The sequence below is a fragment of the Sapajus apella genome, unplaced genomic scaffold (assembly GCF_009761245.1).
Source record: "Sapajus apella isolate SASKATOON/1434 unplaced genomic scaffold, GSC_monkey_1.0 scaffold22, whole genome shotgun sequence".
Lineage (NCBI taxonomy): Eukaryota > Metazoa > Chordata > Mammalia > Primates > Cebidae > Sapajus > Sapajus apella.
Window position 1 is genome coordinate 17,334,926 of NW_022436962.1, and position 20,680 is coordinate 17,355,605.

Below are 20,680 nucleotides of genomic sequence, written 5' to 3' on the forward strand. Positions count from 1 at the left end.
GACACCTGCCATCATGCCCAGCTAAATTTTGTATTTTTAGTAGAGACAGGGTTTCACCATGTTGGCCAGGCTGTTCTTGAACTCCTGACCTCAGATGATCCACCCTCCTCAGCCTCCCAAAGTGCTGGGAGGGCTGGAGTGAGCCACCACATCTGGCCTTAACTTGATCTTGGTTTGCAAATCACAGTACATACAAACTAGTGCCTATTAAAAACACATACACATAGATACATGTATATACGCATCTATATGAACATGTATAACTTAGGATTTGTTACAGAAATAATAGTTATGCTTACTATGTGCAATGTACTTTGACACTTTCTGTTCTTTTCTCTCCTCTAGTCTAGTCTATTTCATTAACACACACAGACACACATACACACACACACCTGGTCATGACCACTAAACTGATTTCACATTCTACCACCGTGTTACGACCCAGTTTGAAAAACAGTACTCCATGGCATCCAATTACACACAAACAAACAAACAAAAAACCCAAAAAACGACTACGGAACAGCGTCCCTTTTGGAGCACTATCTTTCTCCTGCGGATCTGATATGAAGTGTATCATAAACCTCTGCTGTCGCTGGTGCTCTGTGGTGCCACGCACAGCAGAGATGCTACGAATGCCCTTGTCAACAGCACATATTTCATCAATAACTTCACCTTGGTAGTACCACAGCATCCAACTGAACTACAGAGTCATGAGATGACTTCAGATAATAAAATTATTACCCCATGCAGCTCAGGTTGATCAGGAGAAGATAATTCTACAGCTATAAACAGTAGCTGCAGAGAACCGTAAATAGGAAGTTGTACTCAAAGTGTTAAAGGTCATGCTGTCAAGGTGAAATGGTGGCCTCTGGAGGAATTCTTTCTGTTCTCCCTTCCAGCTCTGTGCCTTAATATTGCAAAGTCAGCCTCCTTCTACATCTATGCAATGCAGACCTCTGGAGAGTTCAAAAAGCAATGAAGTGATCACTGTTTGAAACTTTTTTCCCTCATTTATTTTATAAAACTGTATGCTAACTTAATTCAAACAAAAACAATGTAAGCTATTGTCTCATTACACAAGACATGTTTAGGTCAAAGCTGGCAAGAAAAATCCATTTTCCAAATACTGGTGGGAGATAACATTCATATATTTGCTGGCTAGGAGTTTGGTTTATCTGTGGAATTGTGATTTTAAACATTAGCCTCTCTGGCACCCAACATATAGGAACCATAAATACTTCCAGAGAATGTTGCTGCCTGGGGCCTTTCAGCATATTCCAAGTATTGACAGGAGGGTATTAAAAACTGCATTAAAAACACAACAAGCAGTGCTACTGAGGTAGATTTCACAGATGTGATTCCACCTCTGGAGCAAATAAATCTCTGTTCTGTTTTAATGGCTGCTTGGAACCCAGGGGGGAAAACATTGGCAAAATATACAACTCTATTCCAAAACACTGGGGCAAGTTCTTGCAAGTTCATGAGTCTATTAAATGCACCCATGTCTAACCTGGATTCACAGGATGAAATGTGGGCCGCAGGGAATAACCAAGAAGGGAATGCTTCTCGGATAATGATACCCAATGGGCACAGTTTATACAAAGTGACGGCTTTTTTCAGAGAGCAGATGGAAAATGGTGGAAGAGATCTGGCCAAAAGAAGAAGATAATACACTGTTGCTATGCAAGATTTTCATAGACACTCCATCAAGAAGCAGCTGTGTGATCTGCATCTTTCTTTGAATATGTTACTTTGGTCACTCTTTCATAATCTAAACTAAGCCCATGAAACACACCATTACCAGTTTATTTAAGAGTTTCCTAGAGTCCAATTTTTATTTCTCACTCTCAAAAAACCAGACTAAAAATTAGCAATATGATCTATGATAGTTGCTCTTCTTTTGACAGTACTAATTATTAAAAAATATGGTTATCTGTGTATATTAATAAAAAATACTATATGCCCAACCACGCTACACTTTTCACATTCCATATCAAAACTAGTTATAACTGACATACAAACTAGATACCTAACTAGCCTTTAGAAGTTCAAAGGAACCTAACAACTATTAATTGAACCTTGTGTTAATCAACAATATCCTATAACAATGGTTTTAACATTAATAGATGAATAAATTCTCCTACTTAAGAGTTCAGAGCAAATGGTGACATTTGAAACAAGTGTCCTCTGTGAATAGAGATACTGAGGAAGGTAAGCTATTTAGGAAATATTTAACTATACGTACACACATATCCATAACTCAAAGTTGTTGTTGTTGTTGTTGTTTTTTTTTTTTTTTTTAAAGATGGGGTTTCACCATGATGGCTAGGCTGGTCTTGAACTCCTCACCTCAGGTGATCCACCCACCTCAGCCTCCCAAAGTGCTAGGATTACAGGCGTGAACCACCATGCCTGGCTCCATAACTCAAACTTTTAACTGCAGAACTGATAAATTATGTAATACTGACATATAAAGGTTTGAAGTATTTGAAATAACAAAAATTTAGTAACACAAATTAATTGACTAATGTGGCAAATCTTTCAAGATTCAATATTAACCACATTTTTATAGTTTAGGTGAAAATCACTCCACTCTTTTAAATATCATGCAATAATAAGATTTGTGCTATAAAATGCATAACCGTATATTATAAGGGAGGAACAATAGTTTCTGTTGTTATTGAACATAAAAGGTTAATGTCAGTAATGCAATATCTGTTACTTCCAAAGTCTCCATCACTTGCTAATTACAAACTGAAAAGGATAATCTTCAGTTTTTCCTGTGAGTACAGAGAGTTATAGCCCACAGAGAGAAGGAAAAGTTAAAGCCTCTGTAATGAGCAGGCTTCAGAAATCGCTGACCTGAGGTTTTTCCTAAGGCTGCTAGACTTCCTTCTCTCTGCAGTGATAGACATGCCCTTCCACTTGACTAAGAAAAGCACAGGAGTTCAAAAACACTCCCTGAGGGTCTGGGGACAAGCCAAAAGGCACAGTTACAGCCCACACGCTTTCTTCTCCCTGCATTTTTACCTTTAACCCAGCTATCTTTAAGAAACCTTCTAACAGGCTGCCTTCTTACCTTGATGTGGGAGGCGTTAATGTATCCTGTGTTATTTTCTTTGGTTGGTATCAGCTCTACTCGATTCTCCTCATAGGGGACAACTTCGCGGATTCGGCTGCGCTCGGCATTTTCTGGCAGAGCCGCTGTGCTGAAAATGCCATTCGCTTTTTTCTTTGGAATTTGCTCATATTCTGTGAACACCATTCCCTCTTCTAGTTTCTTCTTCAGGGTTCTGAACTGCAACAGAAATTGGTCTTCAGCTCTCTAAATTATCTGATCCAAAAACTCAATGAAACAACCAAATTTCTTTTCTTTTTTTTTTTTTTTTTTGAGACAAAGTTTCACTCTTGTCGCCCGGGCTGGAGTGTAATGGTAGGGCCTCAGCTCACTGCAGCCTCCGCCTCCCAGGTTCAAGTGATTCTCCTGCCTCAGCCTCCCCAGTAGCTGGGATTACAGGCATGCACCACCACGCCTGGATAATTTTTTGTATTTTTAGTAGAGATGGGGTTTCTCCATGTTGGTCAGGCTGGTCTCGAACTCCCGACTTCAGGGGATTCACTTGCCTCGGCCTCCCAAAGTGCTGGGATTACAGGCGTGAGCCACTGCGCCCGGTAACAACCAAATTTCTTTAAATATTTACAGTGATTGTGTTAATATGAGATTTCAAGTTGTATAATCAATACTTGGTTAGTTTGTCTCATTATTAGCCATATTGATAGTTTCCCTCATCTAACAACCATTTTCCTTCTTACTCATACTACAAGTAGAACAAATCTGCAAGAACTAGCAAGAGTTGAAATTTATAAAACAAAATTTTTGCCAATAATGCTCTGTTCAAAGTCCTAATGATAAAGAGACTGTTAAGCTTAATTATCCAACATCCTTTTCTCCACATATGTAGCTGTTTTTAGATGATACTGATCCACAATTCTATAGCTCTGAAAATTAAATCTCTTTTTTCCTCCTCACTCGCCAAACTACTAGTAATAGTAACATGCTATTAATTGGGTTAAATGATTCCTCTAAAGTCCCTTCTGGGTCTAAAAACATCCTAATTCTGGATACATACTAGCAGAAATCTAACGCCCTAATGTTATTAGTACTCTATTATGTTTATACAACCTGTTTCTTAACCTTCTGACAGCAAGTTCAGGAACTAAGGATACACCTTTCTTCACGTCTAAAACACTACCATGCAGCTGTTTTCTGCTTTTCAAAACCAGTGTTCTCACAATGTGTTATCCAGACAATTATAAATCAGCCTCATTTTATGGTCATATGAGGGGACAGCACTTTTAAAGAACTCTATAAATGCTTGGATACGAGGGTCATGTCTTTTGAGGGGAAACATGGATGGAGCTGGATGCTATTATCCTTAGCAAACTAGCACAGGAACAGACCAAATACTGCATGTTCTCACTCATAAGTGGGACCTAAATGATAAGAACTTATGAACACAAAGAAGGAAACAACAGATACTGGGGTACTTGAGGATGGAGGGTGGGAGGAGGGAGAGGAGCAGAAAAGATAACTATGGGGTACTGGGCTTAATACCTGGCTGATGAAATAATACATACAACAAACCCCTGTGACATACCTGTGTCCTAAACGTTCACATGTGCCCCCAAAAAGAAAATAAAAGTTTTTTAAAAATTAAGAATAAAAATAAATGCTTGGATAAAATAATCACTTCCTAAGAAATGGCAATCGCTCACAAAAATCACAGAAATTGAGAGCTACTGCAAGTGGTTAACTTGTGCATTTTACAAAAAAGGAAGCAGGCTTAAAGAAATTGAGTGACTTGACCAAGTCACACGGCATGTTAGGGGCTGCTGGTTTTAGGCAACCATTGATCCGCCAACCTGACAAAGCAGGAAGACCGGAGCAGAGAAACATGAGATGCTGGAAGGGACTGATTTAATGCAACGCAGTTATACCTGATCTTCCTAATCTCAGACTGAAGAACGAAAGCATCACACAAACCTCAGTGCTGGCACGTCTGGGCAAGGAGGGTGTTTTGGGATCCTACGACCGCAGAGAATGAATCACGTTTGACAAGCCTGCCACTTACCCTCTCATCCATGGGAACCCGGGTGGCATCAACTCGATTCTCTTCTCGCCCTGAGACTCGAGCCACCGAGAGCCCATTCAACGCTGCCAACATCAGCGGCCTCTTCTGTGCCTCCAGGCCTGCCATCTTCTGCTTCTCCAGATTCTTGCGGCAAGAAAAGGCATGTTCTCATTGTTTATAATACTAGTAGAATGTTGGAATGTGTTTTAATCTCCCCAAATCTGTAACTCCTCAGCCAAGGAATGCAGACAATCACCATTAGTAGGGCGAATTCAAACACAACCTTCCCACTATTCCCACTAGGCCCCCGGAAGCCAGTTCCTACAGGACTCCTGAGCTTTTATTCTTAATTAACTCCTTAGCTAGATAGATCAATAAATAAGAAAAAAAGACTCCCTAAAAATACACCCTGCCATAGGGCTAAAAAAAAAAAAAATAGGTTACGTGCAGGCACTTTAGAAAGATAAGGGCTGAAGACAACAGGAGAAGGAATACAGAAACAGGTTTATCCGAATCATCGAATCCAATCACAGCGATGGCCATTTTGCATAGATGGAATGGAGCAAAACTTGTAAAACGGTTTGTTGCTGTTGATCGAGAGATCCATACACATATATTTTATAGAGAAAAATCTTCCTAAGTTTCTGTCTTAAGGGGCTAACGCTGAGGATGTTAATTCTATATTTAATCTCTGGTCCTTGGAGTACCTCTGAGTGGTGTCATTCCCAGAACTGAAAGCTGATGTAGTTTAGCGAGCTCACTAACACCAAAGCCTGGCTGGGGTCATTTAAGACGATCCACCAGGCATTACCCTTCAGCTTCACGCAGAGGGCCCACAATAACAGAGGCTGTGACTCCCAGAGCAGATGGTGGGACATCACCGCATGCTGCTGAGCTATGGGGGAACATGGGCTCAGGAACTGACAGACCACTTAGGGAAAAGTTTTGATGTTCACACCTGGCCCCGGTTTGTGGCTTTTTGATTTCCATCCTCTCTGCCCTCGCCTCTACACTGAAACTGGATCGGTCAGGCCTGGTTTTTAGCTTCCTGCTGTGCTTCTTCAGGTCCTTGAAACTGACTGAGTATGAAAAAGCTCTCTTTACACTCACTTGAAGCAAGCCATGAAGGGCCTTTCCTAAAAGTAACTGTGTCTTAGAAGTTAAGGGAAGAACACAGGCACTTCTCATAGAAGTAGATGAGTTTTGCAGAGTTTAAGATTTTGATTCACACTGAAGGACAACGAATTTGCAGATTCATTTGATTGCCACAGATGAAGAGCCATTGAATCCCTGGTTTCTTTTCAAGCCTTGGGAGACTTTTTTCCTTATTCTCTGAACTATAAATTCACTCCCCAAGAAGACGTCTTGATGGAGTCATCACACAGGGTTATGAATTGTTCTAATTGTGGGTGGCGGGGAACTGCATTACACTCTTCCATGTGTCTCTCTACAGTGTCACCTACAATCTGAATGAAGCCTGTGTTAGTGACACTGACAACAGGAGGCTTGTACTGGTGATGGCCAACCCATCAGACAAACCAAAGAAGCATCTCAGAGGAGGTTACTGGGAGAAAGTGAGAGAAGTGCTGTGAAAGGAAAATACCTTGGGCCCCAATTCGCTAAGCTAAAAGGAAAACTCAAGCTGGGAACTGTTAGGCAAACCTGCCTCCCATTCTATTCAAAGTCACCCCTCTGCTCACTGAGATATATGCATATCTGATTTCCTCCTTTGGAAAGGCAAATCTGAAACAAAAGAATGCAACTATTTGTCTCTCACCTACTTGTGACCGGGAAGCCCCCTCCCTACTTCAAGTCTAAGGTGTCCCGCCATTCCAGACCAAACCAACGTACTTCTTACATTGACTCATGTCTCATGTCTCCCTAAAATGTATAAAACCACGCTGTGCCCCAACCATCAGGACCTCCTCAGGCTGTGCCACAAGTGTATACCCTCAACCTTGGCAAAGTAAACTTTCTACGTTAACTGAGACTGTCTCAGATTTTCTGGGTTTACAGTACTCAGGGACTTACCACCAAAAGATGCAATATTCTTTCAAACGGCCCTGGTCTCTCAATGCTTGGGAACCCCCTGGGGGAAGATTCTGGATTAAAATTTTTAGGGCTGGGCCGGGCGCGGTGGCTCAAACCTGTAATCCCAGCACTTTGGGAGGCCGAGGCGGGTGGATCACGAGGTCAAGAGATCGAGACCATCCTGGTCAACATGGTGAAACCCCGTCTCTACTAAAAATACAAAAAATTAGCTGGGCATGGTGGCGCGTGCCTGTAGTCCCAGCTGCTCAGGAGGCTGAGGCAGGAGAATTGCCTGAACCCAGGAGGCGGAGGTTGCGGTGAGCCGAGATCGCGCCATTGCACTCCAGCCTGGGTAACGAGCGAAACTCCGTCTCAAAAAAAAAAATAAAAAAAAAATTTTAGGGCTTTGTTTTCTTCTAGTTTTGAGGAGAAAGAGTTTTTCTTTTTTTCACTTCTGTCACCCCTTTCACTTGGGAATCTATTTCACTGCTCTCCAAAGTTTTGAGAAAGCTATAGTTCTGGAAAATGGGTCCTGAGCTCCTCTCAGCAGTCCTGCTTTCTTTCCACTTTGCACTGTAAGGCGACCCTAACCGGGTCTAAGACAAAAATTAATGAATTAGTCCTTCTTGAAAAGGTATTATGACTCAGTGATAAACTATGTCTCTTTGCTCCTTCTCACTCACCCTATCAGCTTGTTACCAGACATACAAAATAATAATAATTCAAAAGATTTGATCTGGCCTTTTCTTAGTGTATCAACTTCTGGCTAAGGGATTCCAAAGCAGGGAAGTGCCTTCAAGGAAGCAGTAGGAGCCACAAAAGCGGGGAACCATCCATCAAATAGACAAGCAGCTCCAGGAGGGCTGCCCAGAGGGCAAATTCTCACCACACCTGCACCTGCACACCCCCACCAGCCCCCTAGTTTTCTTTTGCTAAAAGTTTCTTATTGTGTTCTATCAAGAGGGCCCTTAGAATGGCCCTCGCCTCTCAGGGATTCCCAACAAGCTGGCAAAAGCTGCCTATTGTGAGGAGAGCAGAGAAGTATCTGACCGGTGGGGATGCTGCTTAGGTTATGAGTGAGTTTCCGCATTACAAACAAAACAGATGGAGACTCATCTTGGGCTCAGAGCCACTGGCATTGTCACCCTTGCCTGGCCTTCTGGCTTACTGAAGAAGCTCCTAATCCTCCTCTAAGGTCTGCTGGTGTCCTTGAGCTCCTGAGTGTAGCAGATTTGGAAAAAAAATATTTCAACAGGGAAAATGAAGTAGAAATGGGGTAATTATTTCTTGAAGTAAAGGTTAATTGATAAAATTTGCAAGTCATTATTACCCACATGAATGGAATGGAAAAGCATCTGGAGAAAAAAGATAGTGAAAAAACCCCTTGTTCTTTTATGACAATGCAAGGAGCTCCAAGGAGGAGACCAGTGCCAAGATTCTGGCCACAGACTATTTGTTTAATATGAACAACAAGAGAAGGGGATGGGTACAGCCAAAATGAGGTTATGAGACCATGTGGACATCAGTAAGTATCGAGCTGGCAGGGGAAATAGCTAAATTAAATGCTTAGGCTGCTAGGTTCTTGATGCTAATATTGCTTTTAAGTGGTCTGGAAGAAGTATTGAAAATCCATTTCTACCAATGAATTACTTTCTTCCACACTGGTAAAGATCTCTCCCAACGGCACCCACCCACACATTTCTTCCATTCCAAGCCAAAGGTTTTCTTTGCTAGAGACAAAGGTACACCTTGCACATTTTCCTTCTAGGTTTGCAAAAAGTCGTGTCTGTATAAAAAACTCTTAGCACCACTCTAGCAGGGCTGGCCAAATTGAGAATTTTCTTAAGGTTTTCCAAAAGTAACAAGGTTGCTACAGATTCCATTTCTGACCCCAGCAACTTGGCTTCCTGAAATCTTTGGGCCTTGATTGTTCTTTTCAGGTTGAATCCTAATGATGGGCTAGGAAGACCTGGAAATGAAGGTGGTCTAATGGACCATCAAAGCAAATTTTAAGTTACAGCTGTTCTGGAGTTCCTAAAATTTGGCTTGGCTACCTTATAGTGCAACAGTGGTGAACGAAGCGAAGTCAATCTGGCTTTGATTATTTCTAATTAATTGGTTTAAGAGAGTGAAAATGTTCATGGGAAGCAGCAATGGAGATTTTTTAAAGTAGCAATAATCCAAACATTTTCTCATTAGTAAGAGCAAATGCACTTCATTGTTCTGCATGCACCCGCATAGTCCTGTTCTGACAACATAACTGTCTCCCCAGACTGTACAATTTTTTTTAAGCGACGAGGTCTAGTTCTGCCATCCATGGCACAATCACAACTCACCGAAGCCTTGAATTCCTAGGTTCAAGTGATCCTCCCACCTCAGCCTCCTGATTAGCTAGGACTAGAGGCTCCTGCCATCATGCCTGGCTGGGTCTTTTGTTTTTTGTAGAGATGAGATATCATTATATTGCCCAGGCTGGTTTCATAATCCTGGCTTCAAGTGATCTTCCTACCTCAGCCTCCCAAGTAGCTGGGACTAGAGGTGTTCACCACTATACCTGGCTCTACATATTCTGAAGAAGAGCTATTCACGTCTAACACTAGAATGGATCTTCAAATGGTAATATGGATGTATATATACATATGTATGTGTTTATTTACATACACGTGTGAATTTTTGATAGAGTTAAGTTTGTTGGTGGCAATTTTCCCTTCTGTTAGATCTTGATGAATAAAGCAGTCATAATTCATTTCTAGAAAGACTGTTTATACACTGGCATTCAAAATGCTTTTTTTTTTTTTTTTTTTTTTTTGAGACGGAGTTTCACTCATGCTACCCAGGGTGGAGTGCAATGGCGCGATCTCGGCTCACCGCAACCTCCGCTCCCGGGTTCAGGCAATTCTTCTGCCTCAGCCTCCTGAGTAGCTGGGATTACAGGCACGCGCCACCATGCCCAGCTAATTTTTTGTATTTTTAGTAGAGACGGGGTTTCACCATGTTGACCAGGATGGTCTCGATCTCTTGACCTCGTGATCCACCCGCCTCGGCCTCCCAAAGTGCTGGGATTACAGGCGTGAGCCACCGCGCCCGGCTCAAAATGCTTTTTATTTAGAATAGTAGTAAAAATGGAAAAAGAAAAAGGAAATAATGATGGAATACCAGACCAAGAGAATTCCTTGGACTTTTCTGAACACTTTAACCAACTTGAATTGTTGGAAACACATGGACACCTTATTCCTACCAGTACTCAAAGCCTTTGGGCACGCAATTCTCATGCAGACGAGGAGCAAGATGAAAAAAAGGAAGAGTGGTATGAACTGCAAGACAAAAAATGCAAAAAGACCCAGCGAATTGCTTCTTTGGGCTGCTGAAAAAAAATCAGCTTATTACAGTGCGGAGACTACTTTCTGAAAAGGCCACTCAGGTGAACACCAGGGATGAATAGGAGTGTACCATTCTTCATCGCACAGCCTACAGTGGACACTTAGATATTGGCCGAGAGCTCACTGCACAGGGGGCAGATGTTCATGCAGTGACTGTGGATGGCTGGACGCCCCTGCACAGTGCTTTTAAGTGGAATAATACCAGAGTGGCTTCTTTCTGACTGCAGTATGATGCAGATGTCAATGCCCGAACAAAAGTCCTCTTGACCCCCTTGTATCTTGCTACTGGGAACAGAGACAGCAAGGATACCCTAGAACTCCTCCTGATGAAGCGTTATATCAAACCAGGGCTGAAAATCAACTTGGAAGAAAGTGCATTTGATATTGCCAGGAGGACAAGTATCTATCACAACCTCTTTGAAATTGTGGAAAGCTGTACAAATTCTTCACCTCAGTCTTAATAGTTCTAGTAATTTTCTTAAGTTTCTAAGCACCAGTGCCTCCTTTGTGTGAGATGTAAAGAATTCCCATAATCAAAGTTGACGTCAAACATCTTACTACAAAAATTCAGGGGTACTGGTTATAACTTCTTCCAAGTGAACTGCCTGACTTTGACGTCAAAATGTATTTGAAAGTTGTCTGCATATATCTTTAGTGATTTCTGTGGAGTTTGTGATTTTTATCAGAAATAATTTCAATGTGTGTATACTTAAAAACTTGACATGGGTTGTACAGAAACTGATATTTTTGATGCTGATCCAAGAGAAATGTATTTTTAAATATCCCATATCCTGGATCTTTGTTGAGTACTTAGTATATTGACATATTTTTATAAGGTGAGGTAACTCAGAACTTAAGTCTTAAATATTCTGATACAATTCACCCATTTTCTCTACCTTACCATAGCCAGTTGCTTTCATTTTAAAACAGAGCAAGTAACATATTAGTGACTTGAATCTTCATAAGTTAAAGAAAAAAAAAACACAAAAAACCTAGATCTTTTACAACGCAGACCATTTTTCAGGAAAGCAGTTAGCTGGGTGTTTGATTCATGAATATTGTATACTGCCTCCCCTACCATAATTTACACAGTCCCGTGGATATTCCTAGGTCACCCTGGTCACATGATCTTTATGCTAATGGAGAATCACCATGACCTCGCAGACATGCACACAACTATACCTTTGCCCAAGAGAGCATAACATATCTGCCATCCAACTGGTTTTACCTGCCTAATCCTACTGATTTGGGCACTGCTCATATAGTCTCTTGAGTTCACAGGAAACGTTGATTTTCTAAGGTCCTCATTTTTACAAACTACAAAGGCGAAGTGACAGAGGAAAAGGAATTCTAAGAGTAAGGGAATGATTATTATATTGAGGCTAAAACCACAAAGTGGCTCAGGCTTTAAAAAAAGAAACACTGTGGATAATGACAAAAAGCCTAAGTAAAAATATTTGAGAAACATAAAGTACAAGTTTTAAACAGACAAAGTTCAATGGAAAATTATATATCCAATTACTATAATTTTCTTGAATCTGTATGAAACATCTATTGAAAGAAAATCTGAATATAAAGCTAGACATATTACAGTCCAGATAATACTGGTGAGCTGTCTTGACTTACAGATCTATACAGAAGGCAGTATGGGGATGTTGCTTTTTAATAACTAACTGGGGGTGGAGGACAGCTTTCCTTCAAGAAAACGAAACACTAAAAGACATAGAAAGGTGAGCTTCCATAATAGCAGCTCACACAATTGAAGTCTGAGCCTTGAATAAACAGCAAAATGCTGGCTGAGGCACTGGCCATAACAACGTACCAAGTACATCTTGTTAGAAGTCACAAATAAGATAGGAAGACTTATCTGAAAGGGCAAAACCCCAATGTTTTGTGTAATAAAGTACTACCTGATTAAATGCTCAATGATTCCTTAAAAACCGACCGCATTCCCCGCATAAGCCTTGCCCCGTGCTCAGTGCCTGAAGCCTGTGCTTTCTGGAAAACGCCCGGGAGAGGAGGACACTCACCCTGATCATCATCTCTCTCTCTATAATGCTGTCCTCCAGGGAGAACATTTCAGACACGGGTCTCTCCTTCACGGGCTCTTTTTTGACCCGCTCCTTCACGCTCGTCAGGTCGGGTTCAGAGATGGATGGACCGAGAGAGGCCCCGTTGACAGCCGACGGGTCGGCCCGGGACACGCTGATGGCCTTGGCCGGCCCGTGCCTCAGCACCCTGGCTCTGGCCATGGCGGGAGGAAGGCCGGCTTGGTCCTGCCTCAGCGCCCCATTGCTCACACTCTTCCTCGGGCCGGGGTACTCAGGCGGGGGCTTGTTGGGGATGCGGGCCAGGGCCGCCTGCAGCTGGGCGCTGTACTCTATCTTCTCCCGGAGCACGGGGATCTGGGGCACCGATTCCGGAGCCTCCTCCTCCTCCTCCTCGCTCTCGCTGCTGTGGATCAGCATGGTGGCATCAGAGAAGGTCTTCTTGTGGTGATACTGAGGGAGCTGGGGGACCTCGTGGCTGCCCGGCCCCTCCTCGGGGGGCCCCTGCTCCCGGAGCGTGTTGCGGCGCGCCATGGGGAGGTGGAGCGACTTGAGCGTCATGGCCTCCATGCCCCGCACCATGCTGTTCATCACCTCCAGGCTGTGGCGCTTGTTCACCGGGCCGTGGTGCTTGGTGGCCGTGAGGGGCTCGCTCACCTCCTGGAGAGACTGATGCACCACCGGAGAGCTGTCCTCTTGGAAGGTCTTCACCGAGAGCTGCACCTTCCGGGTCACCAGGTCGGGGCTGCTGCCGCTGACGTACTTATGGCGGTGGCTGGCCAGGTCTGGAGTGCTGGTGGCAGGGCGTGGCCGTGGGTAGGGGGGCGGCGGCCTGAAGAGGTAGTTCTTGAGCATGTGGGTGGTGCTGTAGTTATGGGTGCCCTGCAGCTGCATGTTGGCCAGCTCCGGGGTGCTCACCGTGTGCAAGATGGCGCTTGCTCCCGGCTTGCTCGGCACCACGTGATTCTTTGGGTTCATCTGGTCGGATGGACTGAAAAGTTTGTTGCTGTAGCCCCCCTGTGGCCCATAAGGGACAGTGTAGGGGTGTCTCTCCCGCATCTCGGGTTGGCTGTACACCAGATCCTCTGGCTGGTTGTAGGCATGGGTGTTGATGATGTTGAGGTTTCTCAGAGACTGGCTCTGGCTGTCTGTATGCAGGATCCCCCTCTTCATCTGCCGCATGACTGTCTCATAATCGGGGGTCGGCCTGTAGGAGGGCACGATGATGGCGCTGTGCCGGTGGCTCGGGATGTAGTCGGCCCGCATGATGTCACTCCCAGGGATACTGAGGTTGGAGGACACGGGGGAGGCCTGGATGAAACTTTGCGAGCAGTTGAGGGAGTTGACGCTGTGAACGCTACACACGCTGCCATTGGTGACGGTGCCATTTAAATAATTTAAGTCCAGGCTGTTGTGAGAGTTGCAATACAGGGCTTCTTCATTCCCATGAAAAATGCTGTCTACAAGAAGTCAAGCAAAGGCACGTGAACCTCCACGCCATTCTGCCGCAACAATGTACATCCTATACTCATGAGGTAACTTTTAATTTAAATAAGTCATAAAAAATGAAATCCCATGGTCTCCACCAACATACTCTACAGAATAAAAAATACTATCTTGGATGAAATGCCAACATACAGAAAGAACACCTTAAAGCATACTGAAAGGAAAAAGCAAACCTAATCAAAGAAGGCATGCACACATTTGGAGTAAGTGTCGCTTGGGGAAGTTCTCAGTTTTGTCATGAGCTTTGAAATCAGGCACCAACAATGGCCCTCCAACTGGGGAGACCTGTCCTCTTGTGCAGGGCCCAGCAACAGGACTGAATATTTAGACCAGGAAGTCAAGAACTTTAATAGGGCAATAGATTTCAGTTACTAAGGACTTAGAACTGCTCTTCCTGATGGCAATGGAAAAGGCCCCTTCACCCAGGGGACTGCTGGGCATTCTAAAGACACAAAACAAATGATGTAGCCAGGGTGTCAGCACAGCTAGTTGGTCCTGAGCAGCAACAGAGGGCACAATTAGAATCAAGAGTTCTTTTCGGCAATTCCTAAAATCCCCTCTAGATCTATTTCATCACTTAGGTCAATTCAAGTAAAAATTATAGTTTAAAGAGGTACCTAAAGAGATAAAAAGCAGATTTCTAAAATCAGGCCCATTCTAGGTGTCTGGTGTTCTCTTACACACACACGCCCCCAGGAAGGCAATCTCTTGCCTTTCTGTAGCCAAGATATATTCATTTTCACACTACAGATTTAAGCATGAGCAAAACAGAGAAAGGCAAACTCAGAGAAGGTGAAAAACAGAAAAGGTGACTGAAAATAGTCAACTGAAGAGGAGGTGCATGGACAGAGATCTGATCAGATGAGACAGGCAGGACAAACAAGGGGACACAGAGACAAATGTGCTGCAATTTAGCCACCTCCCATGGGATTTGTCCCATAGAAATGTGGTAACTTTGCTAGTCTCCTTGTAAAAAGTACTATTTTATTAAATTAAATAGTCTCGATTGTCTTGGTTTTCATGCTCACACTTTCATACAGAAGAGGATTCAAAATGACCATGAGTTGATAACATAGAATGAATTAACCATTTACTATATTTCCAACATCCAAGGTTTTCTACCATCTCCTTTTTTCAAATGCAGTTAGCATAATGATTATGAGTTACCGATTTTCATATCTAAGTTCCATCATTAATCTCTCTGTACCCCAATATGTCTATCTGGAAAACAGAAATAATAATAGTACCTATAGGTTTATTTGAAGGATCACATGAAACAATATATACCAAGTACTTAGAGCAGTACCATAATTACTCTATGAATGTTAGTTGTTACCATAAAGTCATTACTAGTAGAAGAAGCTTTTTCACACATTTTGCATGGGAGAAATTTTGGGAGAAAGAGAGGAATAAAACGGATTTACTTTACTCTGAAAAGAAAAAAGCAAGTGTACCAAGAAAGGGGCTGGAGAAAGAGGTGCGAAAAACAGCTAAGAGAAAAGGCTGACTTTGTGTATTTCTTCCAATTATTCTGCATGCCCGTGTTCTGTCACCATGAAAAGCAGAATGACTGCCGGGAGCTTTCTGATACTGGCAATGAAGGTGAAGTGCATTCACTTGAGCTGAGCTATCACACTCTCTTCTCTAAGCTCACTTAGGAAAGGGAGAAGAAAGAACTTGCTTGCTGCCTTGACCCCGACTCCCAGAGCAGCCAATACCGGGGAAAGTTTTTGATCAGAGGTAACTGATAGTTTAAGCCTTCTGCAAATTGAAGCCGTTAGATACTATCATTCAGACAATGACAAAGTTAAAAAGAAGGCATCCCTGTCTTCTTTTTTTTAAAAGTCTTCTTTACTGCTTACTGGTATTCAACTTTTTGTCTTAAGAAGGGAGAATGGCAAGCCAGTGTTACCTTGCGAGGTATGCGTTTCCGAGTAGTGCTCACCACACTGCACGTGAACGGGAGGCAGGATGTACGGCTGCTGCCTGGGCTGAAACAGAGAACACAGAGGAGGTGGGGAGGCCTGGCCAGACCCGGCCAACAACTCACACGCCCGGCCCGGGCACACAGCACTCCCGCCATGTCGTCAGGGAGGCTCATGGCAGCCGCTGTCCCTGTCACCCCTTTGACCCAGCCTTCTTCTACCCATCTACACTCTCATCTCATCACTAAGTTTGCGACTAGAGAAACGGTAAGGGAGAAATGAAGTTGGTTCAAGATCAGAAAGAGAAAGAAGTTACCATCAAAGATGGAATGTAACAATTTAGTATCTATGTTCTAATACACTTGCCAAGTTCTCTGTGCCTTTTTTCACAAGAAACTTAGAAAAGGTAAATTATTCAAGGTGGGAGGATTGACTGAGCTCGGGAGTTCAAAAACAACCTGGGCAATGTGGTGAAACCCCATCTCTACTAAAATACAAAAAACTTAGCCAGGCGTGGTGGTATGCACCTGTTGTCCCAGCTACTTGGGAGGTTGAGGTGTGAGAGTCATTGAGCCCAGGAGGCAGAGGTTGCAGTGAGCCAATATCACGCCACTGCACTCCAGCCTGGGAGACAGAGAGAAACTGTCTCCAGAAAAAAAAAAAAAAAAAAGTAAATTATTATAATCCATGTCAGAAATGAGAACACGGGGACACCTGTTTCATTCTTTTCAAAATTCCATTCATAAGCTCCTACACATCAGCATAGTTATGCCTGAGAACACATCGACCTTAAATAGGAACAGGGTTAGTGTTAAGTCGAGCCCGGGGTGAATCTACTTAAATATCATCTAAAATGAATCTACTTAAATATCTAAAATGTGGCCCACAACAGTGAGTGTGTGGCTCTCAAGATCACTTGCTGACCTTCCCCACTGCAGAACTAAGTATGGAAAGGGCCCTGTCTGCCCCCTACCTCAGTGCAGAATCTTTTCCACACTGTCTTAAAAATGGCTCTTTAGATTGAACCTGAATAACTTCATGCTGTGGAAGAGGGACAAGCTTTTAGAAGAATAAAAAATACTTCAGTGGATTAAATATTTGGTTAGCCAACAAAGGAGAGATGGTTATGCACTAATATAATATAGAGCAAGTCATTCAACCTCAGCCAGTCTTAGTTTCCTATCAGTCAAATCAAGTTCCCCTCTCCCCCTACCTCAAGCATTATCCATGTTATTTACATATCAAGGTTCCAGGTAAGAATTTGTTTGAAATAAGAATTTGGATCTGTGGAAAAAAAACCCTCAAAACACTTAAGTTTATGAGTCACCAAAAAAGATAATCTCTTATATTTCTTTTTTTTTTTTTTTTTTTTTGAGATAGAGTCTCACTCTTGTTGTCCAGACTGGAGTGCAGTGGCACAATCTCAGATCACTGCAACCTCTGCCTCCTGGGTCCAAGTGATTCTCATTTCTCACCCTCTCAAGTAACTGGGATTAGAGGCACTGCGCCACCATGGCTAGCTAGTTTTTGTATTTTTTGTAGAGATGGGGTTTCACCGTGTTGGCCAGGCTGGTCTTGAACTCTTGACCTCAGGTGATCCACTCGCCTTGGTCTCCCAAAGTGCTGGGTTCACAGGTATGAGCCACCGTGCCCAGCCAATCTCTTATATTTCTGTTAGCCTTACAGATGTATTTCAAAGGTTACTATTTTAAAAGAGAAGAATCTGAGCTCAAACCAAAAAACCCAAATCCAGCAGGGGTCACACTTTCTCAGCATCTCTCAATGGAAGAAATACACTGGCCAAGAGCTTGAACCTGGGTGAATAACTCACCTATCATTTCCTCTGCCACAAACAATGCTTGATCATCAAAGGGGTAATTAAAAAAGGGATCTAAGAATTAAAAGGAATCAAGACAGAAGAAATGAAGAACTGAAATTAAATACATCTAAGAAAGCAGTTTGGGTGACAAAAGAAAAGGTGCTACATTCCCAAGTCTCCCTTTGGCTGATTTTTGAGTTGCAATTTAAAAATATTTTTCCTTTTCTTGGCAATACATAAAAATTCAACTCAATTTTTCCATGGTAGCACAGCCATTTTAAGGCTCTAAAGAGAAACACAGTGGGGAGGGATTTGTACAAAGGAATAGAAATACATGGCAAGACAAAGTTGGTTTGCTGTCTTTTCTTGCCTTATTTAAAATAATCTAATAAGTAAGTTATGGTTTATGAACTGACATAAATGAGCAGACTTATACCAGTTCATAAACAGCATTGTCAAAGGACAATAATAGCTAATCCCCGAAACATCATTTCAGGATTAAAGTATTTATTTCATCTCTTTATATATTCTAATACATTATTCCATTTCTTTCCAGACAGGCTACTACAGAAACAAAGTCGACGCCAAAATATAGATAGGAGAGGGCAGACGAAAAACAGTTATCAGCAAGGAAGCCAAGAGACAACGTCATCTGGTCTTACTCACTCATCGTAAGAAACTCTTGGTGAAATGGTTTAAACCTAAAGGACAGGGGAAAGGAGGAAGCCATGAATTGGATCAGACTTCCTGTAAGCTGTTTTCATCCAAATAAAACAGGTAAGCCTCAGCATCCTCTCTGGATAATGAGGACAAGATACGATCACAAGAGAGCTTTAAAACACTTTGCCTCCCATGGGGTTTCAAGGGCGTAAATGAAAAATTATTTTGCTAATAAAGACATCTATACTCTAAAGAAGGAAAAAGGAAGATAACATTCATAAAGGAGAATAATAAAGAAATCAGTGCCATGAACAAATCTGTTGGTACTTAGGGGAAAGCCCAAGGTATCCCTTAAATCTCCAGAGCAAGGGACCACATGTGAGATACTGTGCGTCCCTTCAAAAGAGAAGTTAAAGACATGCTACAGGGTATACACTGACTATGAAGAAAAATTCAATTGCATTCTATCAACTTGAAAGAATTGTTGATCTAGAGAAGTTAAAAGGCTATAAGTTTTGATTTTGTGAAAAAAAAAAATCATAACCTAAAATTAAAGAACTGTGAGTTAAAACAAGCAGAAAACATTAAAGGAAATCAACTCTTAACATCTTTTTTCTATTATCCTTGAGTAATCCTCAAAATAAAACACAGCCTAAGACACAACACATGCATTGAAATTGTGTTTCCTTATTCACATGATGAGGACAGCAGCTTAAAAAAAACTAAAAACAAACAAAAAAAGGGGGCAGCAGCCAAGGCTAGGTCAATTCAAACTCTGTTGGCTAATTAATGCCTAAAATTATGGAAATGCTTTGGAAATCTGATTTTTTTAAAGCCTAAATTTAGGAAATATGCAATCAACTTTCCCCATCAGATACTCTGCCTGAGACCATCCACTAGATCCATCCAATTTTTGCTCATTTAGAAGGCATTTTCTCACTAGTTTATTAAACTCTCTCCATGGCAGTGAACGCAAACGTATTTGTGGAGCTTGCAACTGAAGATGCGTATTCACACAACAACTAGAACAGATGAGCAAGGGGATGAAAACACACCATGGGCTATATGCTGAGGGAACATGGTCCCATGGGCCTGGAATAAGACCTACTCACAGGGTAAACCCTCAGCCACGCTTAGAATAGTGATGGGCACGGACGGTTCCAAGGCGGATAAAATGGGTGTGCATCACACCTGCTTGACAGAATGATGCCTCTGTGTTATCACAAAATTTCACCTCATCATGATGCCCTCATCTTCCCCCGCCTCAAGTTAACAACAAAGAATGCTCAACAGTCAGATCACTTGATCACTGCAGCTTCTCTACATACCAGAGAGGACCGGCTCCAGGTGGGCTGGCGTCTGATGGGAGGTGGAGAATTTGACTGTCTACATGAAGAGGCGAAAAAATGAGAATGGCTATTATTACTGATAGTATAATAGACAAGAGGAGAGGAAGAAAATAAATAAGATTGGTAATCATTACATCAAAACATAAACATGGCTTATTTCTCGGCAGTAACACTAAGAACAATTTCGATTTCCTTTGTTTTTATTTTCAAAATGTTTGGATAGGATACTTTTAGAATAAGTTTTACAAAGTAATATTAAACAGATGGGGGCTTATTTCTATAGAAACACTGAGGGAAATAAGCAAGACTGAAAAATATCACAATTATTACGTGGATTTTTTAAAACTGTACTCTTTGTACGGTTGTATATATGTAAAATCTTTCAGTTTTTAAAAAATGCAAGAAAAAATATTTTAAAAATGCTTCCAGTCAAATGGAAATCTAAAATAGATACAATATTTTTAGTGTGACCATATAAAGGTACTTTCTATTAAGATAATACATTTTACAAATATTTATCTAATCGGGTATTTTCCAGACTAAGAACCAACATATTTTTTAATGTAGTGATTAAAAAATGAACTGGAAGTATTAGCAAATTCTTGAGAGTTGAAATCAAAGATGCCTTCAAGCAATGGGTCCCAAATGCTCTAACATTTTCCCTCGTTCTCAGTGTTACCATAAAACAAAACAAAAACCAGGACATGTACAGTTTTTCATTAAGCTAAGTTCTTCAATTTAAAGGACTCTCTCTATTCTGGAGATTTCATCCTTCCTACTTTTTTGCTGATAAAATATCTTTAATGAAATGACGGAGATAAGAGAGCAGC

At 42.0% G+C, this 20,680-nt stretch overlaps 1 protein-coding gene and 1 pseudogene across 1 annotated transcript in view; one reads left to right on the forward strand and one right to left on the reverse strand.

Moving 5' to 3' along the window:
* Window positions 1-20,680, reverse strand: part of PTPN14 (protein tyrosine phosphatase non-receptor type 14) — a 193,031-nt gene that overhangs the window by 17,721 nt on the left and 154,630 nt on the right. The window contains exons 11-15 of the mRNA XM_032289222.1: window positions 19,830-19,887; window positions 16,010-16,088; window positions 12,574-14,051; window positions 5,133-5,276; window positions 3,080-3,298 (exon numbers count right to left, since the gene is read on the reverse strand). Coding sequence (XP_032145113.1) covers window positions 3,080-3,298; window positions 5,133-5,276; window positions 12,574-14,051; window positions 16,010-16,088; window positions 19,830-19,887 — 1,978 coding nt within the window. The remainder of the gene's footprint in view (window positions 1-3,079; window positions 3,299-5,132; window positions 5,277-12,573; window positions 14,052-16,009; window positions 16,089-19,829; window positions 19,888-20,680) is intronic.
* On the forward strand, window positions 10,262-11,334 carry LOC116558928 (annotated as a pseudogene).